This window comes from Cornus florida, unplaced genomic scaffold (assembly GCF_030987335.1).
Source record: "Cornus florida cultivar Cherokee Brave unplaced genomic scaffold, ASM3098733v1 CherokeeBrave_3.0.0_Hap2_Chr11, whole genome shotgun sequence".
In the NCBI taxonomy this organism is placed as follows: domain Eukaryota; kingdom Viridiplantae; phylum Streptophyta; class Magnoliopsida; order Cornales; family Cornaceae; genus Cornus; species Cornus florida.
The window spans coordinates 127,030,026-127,044,318 of NW_026775581.1; the positions used below are offsets into that span (position 1 = coordinate 127,030,026).

At 33.3% G+C, this 14,293-nt stretch overlaps 2 protein-coding genes across 2 annotated transcripts; one reads left to right on the plus strand and one right to left on the minus strand.

The window, feature by feature from the left end:
- Nucleotides 1–6,702: 6,702 nt before the first annotated feature.
- LOC132285389 (zinc-finger homeodomain protein 6-like) lies at nt 6,703–9,304 on the plus strand. The gene has a single exon (XM_059787565.1). It carries the CDS (start codon nt 7,721–7,723, stop codon nt 8,825–8,827), a length of 1,107 nt encoding a protein of 368 aa, XP_059643548.1. The 5' UTR covers nt 6,703–7,720; the 3' UTR covers nt 8,828–9,304.
- A 2,112-nt stretch (nt 9,305–11,416) lies between these two features.
- Nucleotides 11,417–13,726, minus strand: LOC132283941 (embryonic protein DC-8). The gene is made up of 3 exons (XM_059785989.1): nt 13,331–13,726; nt 12,226–12,335; nt 11,417–12,130 (listed from the first exon to the last, which is right to left on the minus strand). Exons 1-3 carry the CDS (start codon nt 13,531–13,533, stop codon nt 11,565–11,567), a joined length of 879 nt encoding a protein of 292 aa, XP_059641972.1. The 5' UTR covers nt 13,534–13,726; the 3' UTR covers nt 11,417–11,564.
- Nucleotides 13,727–14,293: the final 567 nt, after the last annotated feature.

Sequence of the window (14,293 nt, forward strand, 5' to 3'; positions counted from 1 at the left end):
TCTTTATTCGAAAAATGTATTTCGCTATGTGAGAATCTAATATGTAAAATGAGCATGAACGATTTATAACATATTATGATTTTATTTATTTATTTTAAAACAGATTATGATTTGACAGATTGCATTACGACAAGTTTTATTTTTATTTTTTTTCTGAAAGGTAGTAAGTCAAGTATTGTTATATAACTTATATATGAGTAACAATTTCTAGTAAATTCATGTACGGAAATAAAAGACCGAAAAATTACATTAAAGTGACATTTTGGCCCCTAACTTACTCTAACATATTCTATTTCGATTGGCTTTTTGGACTAAAAGTCTATTTTGAACGGTGTTTGGCAAATTTTTAAAAGAGTTTTGGATTTTTGAAAGAGCGTTTTAAAGGAGTTGGGACCCAATTTTTTCAAAATACTCTTTTCAAACAACATGGAAAGAGTTTTGATATTTTAATAAAACTTTTTAAATGACAAGCATATCATTTTTATTACCTAAGAAAAAAAATATAATTTCAAGCGTATCCCTATAAAAATCCTTTTATTTTCTTTCCAAACTCTAGTATTACAGCTTCTGCATTCTCGCCTCTCTTCTTTCACAAAAAATAAAAAAAAATTCCATTACATATCCCCTTCATACTCAAAAGAGTGATCTGATAGAGCATTCAACTGGAGGGAAACCAGAAGAAGATTCTTGTTTGGCTTCTCTTCTTTGTTGTTCAAGTTTTAATAAATCATTAAATTACAAAATCTTAAGTAAGCTACTAAGGGATGAGAACAATATACATTTGTGCGCGCGCGCCTGTTGCAATCTATAATTGGATTTTTTATTTTATTATTTTTTTTTTTGTGCTTATTCTCATATTCATTACCATCCATCATATGTTTCTTCCCTTCAATTTTATTTTGTCTCAGTTTTGCTTGTGAAGCTATGGGTGTATATACAAGTAATATATGTGTATATATATTATATGATTTACTTGACGATGGTTATGAAAAAAATCTCTAGAACTAAGGCATAATAAAAGAACATAGTACAATGACGATCAATGCCAACAAAATAAAGAAAATTTCCCCTCAAAGTTGAATTGGGAAAAAGTGAACTTATACGAAAAGCGTTGTTGTTGTTGTTTTTTTTTTCTGTAAGTAAAGCGATGTATTTTTTTTTTTTTTTTTTTTTTTTTTTTTTTTTTTTTTTTTTCCCTGTAATTAAAGCGTTGTTTTTAGTTTCCGTCCATTTTTTTATTTATCAAAACACTATAAAAGAAAACAATTACAAAATAAGTTAAATATATATTATGTTGAAAAAAAAATAAGGAAAGAAAAATAATTAAATAATTGCCTGTATGAATAATTTTTTTAGAGTAAATTAATTTTGTTATTTAGATCATTTTATGGGCATCAACATGTGAAAAAAAATAACTTGGTAAAAATGGTTTACATGGTTAAAATTAACTTAATTTTGTTATTTAGGCCATTGTTTTGGAGTTGTTTCATTGGTTTACATGGTAAAAATGCTCATTTAATTGATTTTTTAATGGCATATTGAAACACTGTTACTAAATTTCTTAAAACACAAAATAGTGTTTACAATCTTATTATTATTATTATTATTATATGGCTTTTTACAAATAAATTTGATAAATTGAATGAAGGGCAAAATAGTTATGTTAGTAGTAGAAGAACTTTAGCAAACTTTTTGCCAAACAGATAAAAAAATTCTTACAGCATTAAAAGTTATTCTATAATTAGGGATGGCAACGGGGTAGCTTTGGGTGGGTGTATCCTCCCCTGCTCCCGCAAGTTTAAAAATTCCACCCCTGTCCCCACCCAAAATCGCAAAAATGGGGGAACTTTCCACCCTATCTCCATAACCGTTTAACATTTTTATCCCCGCGGGTACTCGCCCTATCCCGTTTAAGATCACAATTTATTTATTCTTGAAATAAATTTGTTCTTTTTTTTCTCTTCTCATCTTCAATTCTTCACCATTACAGCTTTCTTTTTAATAAAATTTATTTGTTACTTTAATATTGTTATATATGGTACTTAATATATAGTCTGAAATATATATATTAATGAAATAAGAGTATTTAAGTAATTTATTATCTAAACAGGACGGGGCAACCTCCTCTCGCCCCCGCACTAAACTCGCGCGGATTTTTATTATATCAAATTATTCCCGTCCACATAAGTAAAATGGTTTTTCAAAATTGCCAAAAATGGGATGAGTAACTACGAAGGCGGGTCAAATTACCATCCCTATCTATAATGCAATTATCAAACAACATAAGTCAAATCAAAGTGTTAACTTCTACTTCAAAAAACTATACCGAACGGCCGATTGTGGCACAGTTCAAGAGTTTCAGCAAAATTGTGTTGTTTAAAAAAAACACAAAAACACGAAAAGTCAATGTTTACAATTTTGGTCTCTCCAAGTTGCCGTTTTACTGTGCTTGTTAAATTACCCTTTTACCCCTTATTACCTTTACCAACTTTATACCCCTCTAAACGTCACTTTCTCAATCCCAGCGTCTCTCGATCATTCTCAATTTTTTTTTCTCAATCTGGTGCCCCTCTCTCTCTCTCTCTCTCTCTCTTAGCTAATACTGTGTCTTTCTCAATTTCAAATTAATAATTAATTTTAAATTTTTAAATTTGCACATTATGTGAGTGACAAAAGTGGGACAATTTATGTGTTGAGAAACGTCAAATGACTTACCAAAGCAAACTTACCACCTTCCTCAAAAGATGTACCAGTACTTTCTCAACAAGGACGTACTAATATCATCACCAACCAGTCAAAGAATTCCTTTGGTTACATTTTAATTCAATTTTCCTATTCATCAAAGTTCAAATTATGCATATTATGTTGGTGAAAAATGGACACATTATATGAGTTGAGGATTTCAAATTACACTTTCAAGACATCCAAAAATTTGTCTACAAAGTGTAATTGTCAAAATAAACTGCCTACAACAAATTTTTCTTTTTTCTTTTTTTTGAATGACTCCGATATATAAAATTACAATCATATAATCTACACATTTGTCGAGACAACACACTTCTTATTCTGTTAAAAAAAAAAAAAAACACAATAACATAAATTAAAAATAAATAGTACAATATAAATCATATTTAACTTGTAACACTTCTTGTCTTATAAAAAAAGACACATTTACATAAATTAAAAATAAATCATATCTTAATAATTTTATAGAAATTAAAACAAAACTAAATAGATAAGACCTCTGAATCTAACTTATCTGAATCGTACAAGCAAAATTGATTTGGTTTTACTGATTAAACTTATATCAAAATATAGTACAATATAATTGACAACATCAAGTAGCCTAAATCAAACCTTGTTTAATTTCATTTTCGCAACACAAATAAAATTTTCTCTATTAGCTATTCAAGTTTGCATTCTTAGGCTATAAAATCAATTAAGAACAAAACAATTATTTAATATGTTATTAAGAAACAAAATATAATTTTATTAAATGAACATATGTAAATAATATTACCCCTAAAAATCATTAAAAAATTCAATTGACCCGCAATTTTTTCAAATAATTACATATTAGTCCCAAAATAGAGGGTTCGAAAATTAGTCCCAAAATAGAGAGTTCGAAAATAAAATTAGTATCTGTCTTATTGAATTTTTTTTAAAAAAGTTCTACTTGAACCCTTTTAACTATGATTTTAAAAGTTCGAATATTGTGGAAAAACTCATTATTATTATAGTTGTTATTGTAGCACATTGTTAATTTATTTACATATACACATGTACAACATCTATAATATTAATTCAAGAGAGAAAAAAAGGGATAAAAATCAATAATGTTTCATCATGTTTAATAAATAAGCCTCAAGCATTTTTTGTCAAATATTTTTGTACAATAATATCTACAAGAAAAATGTCTAGAATTATACAACAATCTTTATTAAAATCTTGTTTAATTTAAAATTAATTTGTTTAGTTAAAATTCATTTTTTTTTTTCTAATATTTCATCTAGGTATATCTTTCCTGAGTGAAATCAAAGTACTAGAAAATTTTCTTCCCCACAAATTAGATTTTCAAAAGCTGAAACAATTGATGAAGAAGATTTGATTCTCTGACAATACTTATTTCTGTACATCTACTCTTTTTAATTGCAACTCATCGTTTTTTCTCTACATTTTCCATCCTAATATTAATCTTTCGTGTATTATTAAGTTGTATTTTTCTCATTTTTGAATTTTCTTAAATATATATACTATGACTAGATTTATAAAAAATTATATTACAATTGATTTATAAAATTTTCAAACTTTAGTTATATGGTACAAATTCGACCCCCAACCTAAAATTTCTAGCTCTGCCCCTATATATATATATATATATATATATATCATAGTTAACATGGAACTGACAGGATTTTTTAAGTTTAAAAGGTAAACGAACAAGTCCTAATGAATTGAAAATATCTCTAATTCTATATTGCACGGTTTGAATTGAATTAAATTAGATTGACAGGCATAGGCACAAAGAAGTTAGGGTCCGTTTTTGCTTCATGTTTTTTTGCATTTGCTAGTGTATTGTAGTGAAGCAAAAGTACGAAGTATGTCTGGTAATATTTGCTGTCATTTGAATAATACCGAAGCGCTTCCAAAATTGAGGTCAAAATCGAAAGTATCAAAATGATATTTTTGTTTGCTTCTGCACGGTAGTAAAGCACTGTAAAAAAAAAAATAAATTCTTTCTAAAATAACATTTTTAACTAACCATTCAAATTTTTTAAACATGCAACACTTTTACCAACCATGCTTTTATATTTTTGTTTCTAAAAATCTTGTGTCAAACTTACGTTATTAAACAAGCTTCGAAATAATGTTGAACACACTATAAAACAGAAATATTATTTTTACTTCCTATCAAAATAAAAACACAAAGTAGCTTTGGTTACCAAACAGGCCCTTAGTACTTCTATTTAATTAGTAAATTTCTAAACCATCTTCATTGACGCATGGTTGAGCTTTTGCTACGTGTTCTAACCCCAACAAGAAGAATTGAAGGCATTAGCCTGATTAGATTAATCATTCAACTTTAGTTTCGACTTAATAATATAATGGGACTCATTGGTCGGAAATTGTTCCCTCAATAGTCAATCCCGTGCATTGACCCATTAAATTAATATTCTGGATTAACTAAGTAGCTCGACTCTTCCAACACTTTCCCGTATAATCCAACCGTCACTTTCTTTACTTCCAATATATAATTATATATATATATATATATATATATATATATATAATATAAAGTTAGAGACCGTCTATAAAGCAATCCAACTGTTACTTCTTTTCCTTTCAATTTTATTTTTATTTTTTATTTTTAAAAAAATTATAAAATAGGATAACCTAGACATCTATAAAACAGATACTAGTTTTAGGACAGATGAATCCGAAACCAATGAGACACTGTCCGAGTACAATTATAATATCCAGAATGAACACTGAATTATATATATATATATAAATTGAGTATTTAATATTGTAATGTCGATCCGAGCATTTTTTTTTATCAAAAGTGTTGCACTAACGTGGAATGAATATTGAATAAAAAATATATACATCATCATTAAATCGAGAGATGTAATAACGATGTATGTATTCTGGAACAAAAGTGTCGTAGTTATGATTTTTGACGTAATATGTCTCTCTTGAGTGTTTGTCTTGGTAAGTGCAACGAATGGGGTCACATGTATGAATAAAAAATTCAAACTAATGAAAAGGACACGATTTTTAAAATAAGAAAGAAAAAGTGTAGAGAAAGAGAATCAAAGAGGGAGATTGGTAAAGCAATGAGAGGACTATGATATGATGAAATGGTTGCAAATGTATTATATCAACTCAATTTGATGTAAAAAGCTTAAACCTAAAATGGTGGTCTCGCATGGTCTGGACCCGAAGAAAATAAAGCTTGCATGTCCGTTTACCAGAGGAAAGGGGTTTGAGGACTCTAGTAGCTAGCATAATAATGTGTAACCCATACCTTGCTGACCTGCTTGATATAACGCCACTAGTGGAAAACACTAGCACTCTTTCACTCAGCAACGAAATCCAAACAACTGACAAAAACTAGAGACATCCCATTGTGAATTTTTTTAAATATAATATGAAAAACAAATCAACTCATTAATCTTATCTACAAAAAAAAAAATGATAATATTTTATAATAAAAAAAATCTTAAAAAAATGCTTTTCTTGTATTTCTAATTAAACCAGTGAAAATCAAATCATCTAATCAATCTTATTCATAATATGGAAATTAAGAGAAAATTGACTGATGTTATTACTTCAAATTATATTTAAAAAATTATTTGAAGATATGTTATTCTTTCATTTCTAATCAAACTAGGTTTTTTTTTTAAGAATATTTTAAATTTCCAGTTCACTAAAAAAGAAAAATCCCCAGGAAAGGAATAGGCATCAATTGCACTGAGAAAGAGTGAGAGAAGACAAAGCCACCTGTTAGATAAGCAGTGCAGTTGCAGGCATTGCAGCAGGCGCACCACGGGTCTCAACCTCGAGTAGAGAGAGAAACAAGAGAGAGAAAATCTGACACACACTAAAAGGACCCAAGTGGTTTGTTGTGGGCCATCTTTTTTTCACTTTAATTCAACCCTCTGCACATGAAAAAGAACACGCTCTCTTTCTCCGTCTCCTAAACCCTTCTTTGCACCTTTCTAACTGTGTCTTAACTCTTTTAAGTCTCTGCTAAATAAAGGGGGTTGAAGATTGCAGGAAGATTCCAGGCAACTAAAGCAACGTCACATCATCATCATCATATATCACTTTCTCTCTCTATATTCCATTATTTGAGTGGTGTGAATTGTGGGTGTGGTTTTAGGGTTCAAAGAGTGCAAAATACAATGGTGAGGCACTAATGAGACAGTACTGGACCCAAGTGCAGGCAGTAGGAGAGGACGAAGATGGACCTAGCTTGTCGGTTGTTTTGGAGAGCAACCCTCTGATCACTCATCAACTCACCTCTGACTCTCACCACCTTCACAACAACCAATTCATCTGTTTCCTTTGTTACATGAATTTTATGAAGTTGGATGCCTGCCAGGGAACACCACCCTCTCCTCCCCTTTTTCTCTCTCTTCTATACTAATATATATATATATATATATAAATTCATTCTGTATCACTGTGTGATGCTTTACCTAGATAAAAGAGTTTAAAAGCTTATTGCTTGAATTTCTTTTAGTAAACTTTGTTTCATTGTTGAGGGGTCCATATGATCTAAGTCTATACCTATGCCTCCTATTTGGGTTTCTAGCTAGCTAGATTCTTTTATCCTTTTTATTTATTTTTTATTTTTAAGTATTCTCTTTTTGGCTATAGAGTAATATTCAAAAAAAAAAAAAAAAATTCGTTTTTTAAAAACAGACATATTTTGTGCATCTAGTGCTCAATTACTTTCTTACGTATTGGAAACAGCGTTGAAATTAGTGAAATGGGTTGGTGGGTTAGCACTGCGAAGGAGAGAGAGAGTTGATTATTTCTCTGATTAAGTTTGTTGTTGAATTAGATTAGATTAGATTAGATTAGGGTTTTGAGAAATATATATATATATATATATATATATATATATATAAAATGATGCATATTTATTGTTTAGAAGAGATCTTGAAGATTATGACGGTGATTTTGGTTATGGTTTAGGAATGACTTTTAGATGAAGGGAATCAGTTTAGAAATCAAACAAATGGAGCTGAGAAGGCAAGAGAAGGAAATAGGTATGCCAAACTCTTTGGACTATAATTCAGCTCAACACAATCAAGAATCAGCATCCAAGCTCTCTCCTGCATCTGTAATTCCTAATGTAGCAGATGGAAGAAGAAATGAAGATGGTCAACGAAGTACCATCATCAACACAAGTCAAACCCTAGACCACTCTCATCTTTATCATCATCATCATCTAAATCAACAGCAACAACAAACACAGAGATTGGAAAGACTCCCAAATCCAGATCCAGTTCTAGCTGCAGCCGCAACAATTGGCACTGCATCAAATTCAAACTCAAAGCCACTGCCACTGCCCCCACCATTGCCACCGCCGCCGCAACCTCCGCAACTAAAACCCACAAACAGTGCCGCCCCGATTCAGTATCGGGAGTGCCAGAAAAATCATGCAGCGAGCATGGGCGGGCACGTGGTGGACGGATGCAGAGAATTCATGCCGAGTGGAGAGGAAGGTACCCAGGAAGGATTGAAATGTGCAGCTTGCGATTGCCATCGGAATTTTCACCGGAAAGAAGTGGAAGGCGAGCCTCAATCCGGTGTGAATAGTTTCTACACATACAATCACAGCAAGAACAATAGCAGAAGAGCTGCGATCCACCCTACTCACGCTCCGCCGCCTTCACTTCATCATCCCCCGCCTCAGCTGCACCACCACAAGTTCCCTCATGGTGGTTACTCTCATGGTTTATCGACTAGCCCGCCTGCAGGTCCGGTTCCACAGGTCATGGTGGCCTTTGGTGGTGGCAGTGGAGCTCCGGCAGAGTCCTCAAGCGAAGATCTAAACATGTTTCAGGCCAATGCTGGAGCGCAACCATGGGGGCCACCGTCATTTTCTTCCTCAAAGAAGAGGTTTCGGACTAAATTCACTCAGCAGCAGAAAGATAGGATGCAAGAATTCGCAGAAAAGTTGGGATGGAAGATCCAAAAGCAAGATGAACAGGAGGTCCAGCAGTTCTGTGCTGAGATGGGTGTAAAGAGGCAGGTGTTCAAGGTGTGGATGCACAACAACAAACAAGCCATGAAGAAGAAACAATTGTAAGACAAAATGAAAACCCCCATCAAGATTTTTGGTTTTCGCATAATTAAGTAGAGTATCAAATTTTAATTAGATGTGCATTATTATAAAGAAACTATGTTTCTTTTTAATTGAATATGCAATATGACTCACATCACCTTATCTTCTACTAGGTTTGCCCATCGATCTTCAAGTTAACAAATTCCACTTATTTTGGGATACTCCTGTGTCAAGCTCTTCAACAAAAAGTGGAAATAAATAAATAATAATAATAATATATTTTTTTTAAATCTTAGTTCTTGCTTCATCTATTATAAATATATAGATCTCTAGTATTAACTCCATCATTACCTCTTTTTTCATAACTTTGGTTAAGTTTGTCGGACATTTTAGTACCCCAGGTTTTTTTTGGGTAAGCACTAAGTAGTACCCCAGGTTTTTCGATCATTTTCCATGTTTTTTCTAGTACTTTCAATTAAATTCTATATAGTTTGCATTTGACGTTTTTATGGCTTCTGTTGTGGGTTTAAGTAACTAATTGCTTCTTCCTGTATACATGATTTCTATTTCTGCAAAAAGAAACAAAAACAACAATACTGAATCATTTTCTGTAATGAGGTTTCATGTACCCATGTATCTAGATGAAGTTTCAAATGAGGTACTATTCATATGAATGTTATATAAGTAAACTATTATTTCTATAGCAACACCATTAATTGAAGTACGCGTACATTAGAGAGAGATACAGTTAATTCTTTTTTACTTTTTATTTTTTAAGTATGAGATTTGTCAAGCTTAATTGAATCTTAAATGGAAGTTTACCCAACTTAGTTATATAAGCTAGATATATGTACATTAATTGTATATGCAATCTAAAATACCATCTACTCCCAACTTTTAATGCCAAACTCTGTGACACCAGTGGCTGTTGTAAATGTGAAGATTTTGATATGTAGGAATATAGGATTTAAATGAGCTACAACACAGATTTTATTCTTTTGAGTATTTTACAATGTAAGCTGATTAGATACATAGAGATTAAAAAAGTAAAGAAACTCTTAATTTCTTTTTCTTACTTTAAACACAAGGACACTGGAGGTATGAAATGCATCTTCTACTTTATTAATAAAAGCAAAGAATCCGGATGAAGGAAATGAACTATATAGGGTTACAATGACCATTGATAAGTCATAGACATCTAAAAAGAGAGAATGATCTTCAATGACTTAGAGGATGGCACATAATTATAAATATTAATCCATGAAAGTTCGTAAGAGAAGTTACTAATCAACACAAAATCTTATCAATACCTCAATGGCTACAAATGTTCTTGATTGAATTATCCTTCAGACATTCCTCGTGGAATGTGATCCGATTCCTTTGGTTGGCAAAAGAATCTCCTAATTCCTTCACAATATATATATATATATATATATATATAACCAGGCTACACCCTTGGTAGATATTGTTGCACTGTGACATGAATCACTGCAACTTTTATGACACCATTTAGTTTCTGTATCCAATACATGTTATTCTCTTTAATCTATCAATAACGGATCCATAAAACTAGGTTTAAGTGAGTGTTGTCAGGCTGGTCGTACATAAGTTGAATTTTGATACTCTTGAACACTCTCCATAGAATTATGTCAGATGACAATAATGATTGACGGGTATAGAAAGCAATAGATTACTATTCTGAGTTAAGAATGCCGGTGAGTTGCGTCACAAAATACAATAATCACTACACATTCTCAAAATCAGTCATGTATAGCAAGAATGAATTAGATGCGATGCTATTAAATGCATCTTACTTGTAGTCCATCAGTTTGCTTGGGGGAAAAGAAGTCTAGGGACAACTGAAGAAATGTATCATACTCGGGGAATAAATACCAAAATACAACTTCCTCAAAACCAAATTTTGCCACCACCAATATGGGGTAGTGACTTCACTAACATGCGCTAATAGTAGACTGGAATGTGATGGGCACAAAGTATAATGAGTTTTGGAATATGTAGGTTGAACAATAGCCCTGCAATTAATATCTCCAGTGTGAAAGCCAATCAATAAATGGGAATGGGTTAGTCACTTAATTGCTTAATGGCCCATTGCTTAGGCTGTGGCCTGTGTGTCATTCAACAGCATAGTCTAACATGACTAATATTTGGGAACTATTTTCGGCGCACAACTTGCAGGACATAAGAAAAACAAGGCTGGCCTGCTCAAACCTAATTTGAATCTTCACCCTCGTGAGTGGTTTGGCGACTAAGAGAGAGAGAGATTAGAATAGAAATCCAATTAATGTTGGGAAATTGTTTAGAGTCCGAACTCCGGACAGCAGAACATGCATAAAATGGGGCTTGGGGCCACATCCCATCTCATGTTCGATGTTCGGACTCTATATCAGGAGCTCTCCATGTCAAGTCAAGTTTGTTCAATCCGACCTAAAAGTGGGGCTTTATTTTTTGTGGGTGAGGTGGGGGGAAGTTCAAGGATAACATAACATGGCCATGATGTTGCCAAATACCATTCTTGCTCACCAAATGGCGCCCAAAAAGGGACATTAAAGTAGACTACGGGCAATAAAAGTGATAAGAGGTGAATGTAGAGAATGACAGTTCCTTAAGGACTCACTTGCGAATAAATTAGTGAAACAGAAAATACGGGATCAAATTCTTATAACAACTTTCAACATAATAATGTTTCTAGGAGTAGAAACAATGAAATTTATATAAAATATACGAAATAAGAACTCACAACTCATAGCTCCGCATCCATTCTGATCTTCGCTCCTAGAGTACCTGTACCTTCTGAAGCCTTCTCTTTCCCAACCCCATATGTTTCCCTCGCTTGATCAGTCATGGTTTCCCTGGCCAACCTATATGTATCACCAACCTCGGTTTTAGCTTCATCATAGGCATCGTATGCATTATGTTGCCCGTGTGACATTGCTCCTGCCATGGTCTCTTTGGCATTGCTGGCCTTTTCTGAAGCCCCTTTTATGGGTTGATCTGCCTTCTCAGAAGCGAAGGCATAGGCATTAGATGCTCTATCTTTCCCATGTGACATTGTTCCTGCCATCATCGCTTTGGCATCATGAGCCATGTCCTTGGCTTGATCGACCTTCGTAGAAGCAAATTCGGATACTTTATCGTCCCCGTCTGACATTGCTCCTCCCATTGTCTCTTTGGCATAGCTGGCCATGTCCGAAGCCTTGTTCATGGTTCGGTGTGCCTTCTCAGAGGCAAAGTTCTTTGCATCATCCAGTTTATCGCTAGCCAAATTTGCCGCCTCACAGGCCTTTTCAGAAGCATACTTTGATGCCTCTGCCCAAAAAATTAAAATGTTAATATTAGAAAAAAGATTTACAAGTACAGGTCATGAAAGCATTAATTAAAAGTCCAAAATAAAAAATAATCACCAGATGCAGCAAAACTCATGGACTCTGTAGCTCCTGATGCTGCATCCCCTGTTTTATCCATCATCCTGTGAGCCTTGTCTTTAGCTTGGTCCTCGTTTAATTTAAAACCCCTACAAGCAACATTGGACCATAAATGATTCCCAACTCATTCAATATCTGAAATTTAAGTATGGCCACTGAGCTCATACATAATGTTAAGTTGGGGTTGAACTATCTAAGAATCTTCTACAAAATTCTTAATTTTCTCCAATTCCGTGCAACTAAACATAACGTTAAGGTATTCCAAACTTGAATCATCAATCAGTTACGATTGCAAAATTCCGTTCTTTAATTATGCATTATTCTTGATTTTTACAAGTTGATTATGGATTTAAGCCCAACAACCTATAGAAACATCGATAGGTAATGATAAAAGAGTTGTGAAATGAGTGTGGAATATACAAATCTATATCCTAGTTAAGCCACCTTTAATTGTATTATCTTTCAGTGTTTCTCCCTATCTCCTACTTTTGTACACTAATTATTTAATTAGGAGTCAATGCCAAACACCCCCTTGTTATGGTGGCCCTATTTTCCCACCCCTTAATTGCTTTCATACTCTCTGAAGTTGCTCAACTTACATTGCAGTTAATAAAAATAGGTTTGACCTTTCAGCTCTTTTCTTAACTTCCCTTTTTCTTTTTCTTTTTTCTAAGGTTTTAATTGGCCGCATGAAATTGTAGCCTTTGGATTTGAAATTATAATGGATGAAATTGGAGAAAATTTTGATTCAATTTTCTGAGTCGTTTTAATCAAATTTCACCTATTGCAATTCTATACCTACCAAACATAGCCTAAGAAAAAATTGCATGAACATCTATATAAGTAAGTTCATACCACCCGGGGACCAAGGCCAGTGGACGAGTACGTGATATATTCTCTTATTTCACTCTGAATAGTAGAGGGTTTGAGACACTGCCCAGCGGACTAACAAAAAAGATAGTTCATACCACCAAGAATTTTTGATACACAATTGAGGCTTAACAATAATAATAATCGAAAATTGCAATTAATCCACACACATATATATACAAAGTTTACAAACGACACTCCGTATATAACTTACTGAGAGAACTTCCCAATAGTCCAATCAGCCCAAGGATGGGTCTTGTCCTCGGCGTCTTGCATGACATCGCCGGCGGTCTGCTCCGCCTGTTCCGCCTTGAGGTTGATGTTATCCGCGGTGTCTTCACCCCAACACCAGCAGCACTGCTCCACCGACAACGCCACCAGCCATAGTACTAATACTGCCGTTGTTCTCTTTGACATCTCTCTCTAGAAATCTGGTGATGTTATGATATGTGTCTCAAAACAATGGAACCAGAAACCAAGATTCAAAATGTTTAAGAGAGTAGTGAAGATTGATTGGAGAAATGAAATGGAAGATACAAACACGAAACAGTTAGTGGAAGATATAAACACGAAACAGTTAACGGTGGAGAGAAACGTGGCGGTCCCAAGGAATTTCATGAACCGACCCCCCAGTATACTGCCACGTCTCTATCTCTTAACGCCAAGCATTGGGCCGCTTCCTTTGCATATGTGTTGCGGCTCATATCCATGCCCAAGCCCAAGCCCAGAGTACTTTTTTCTTTTCCTCAGATTCAATAAGTATTTATTTATTATCCCATGAATGAATTTGGGCCAATGGGCCAATGAACAAAAGGGAATGTAATAGGCATAGAGTCTATCCAAACAAGGCAAAGCCCACACTAGTCTAAGAATTACATAAGTCCCTACTAAGTTCATTCTTAATTTGGCAAACAAATCACCGCTAGGGGTAACGGCTATGTTCAAATAATACATATGTGTGTGTGTGTGTGTGTGTGTATATATATTGTACCGATTAAATAGAGTCTCAAGTCAAAACCTATAAACTCAGATTTAATGAATACTCGAGTTCTTCTTTTCTTCGGAAAAAAAACAAAAAAACAAAACCATAGGCTTGAAAATATGTCTTATATAATTAAAGCATTCTTTGTAATTTCAAATATATTAATATTAATAAATAATTATTAGAAAAAGGACT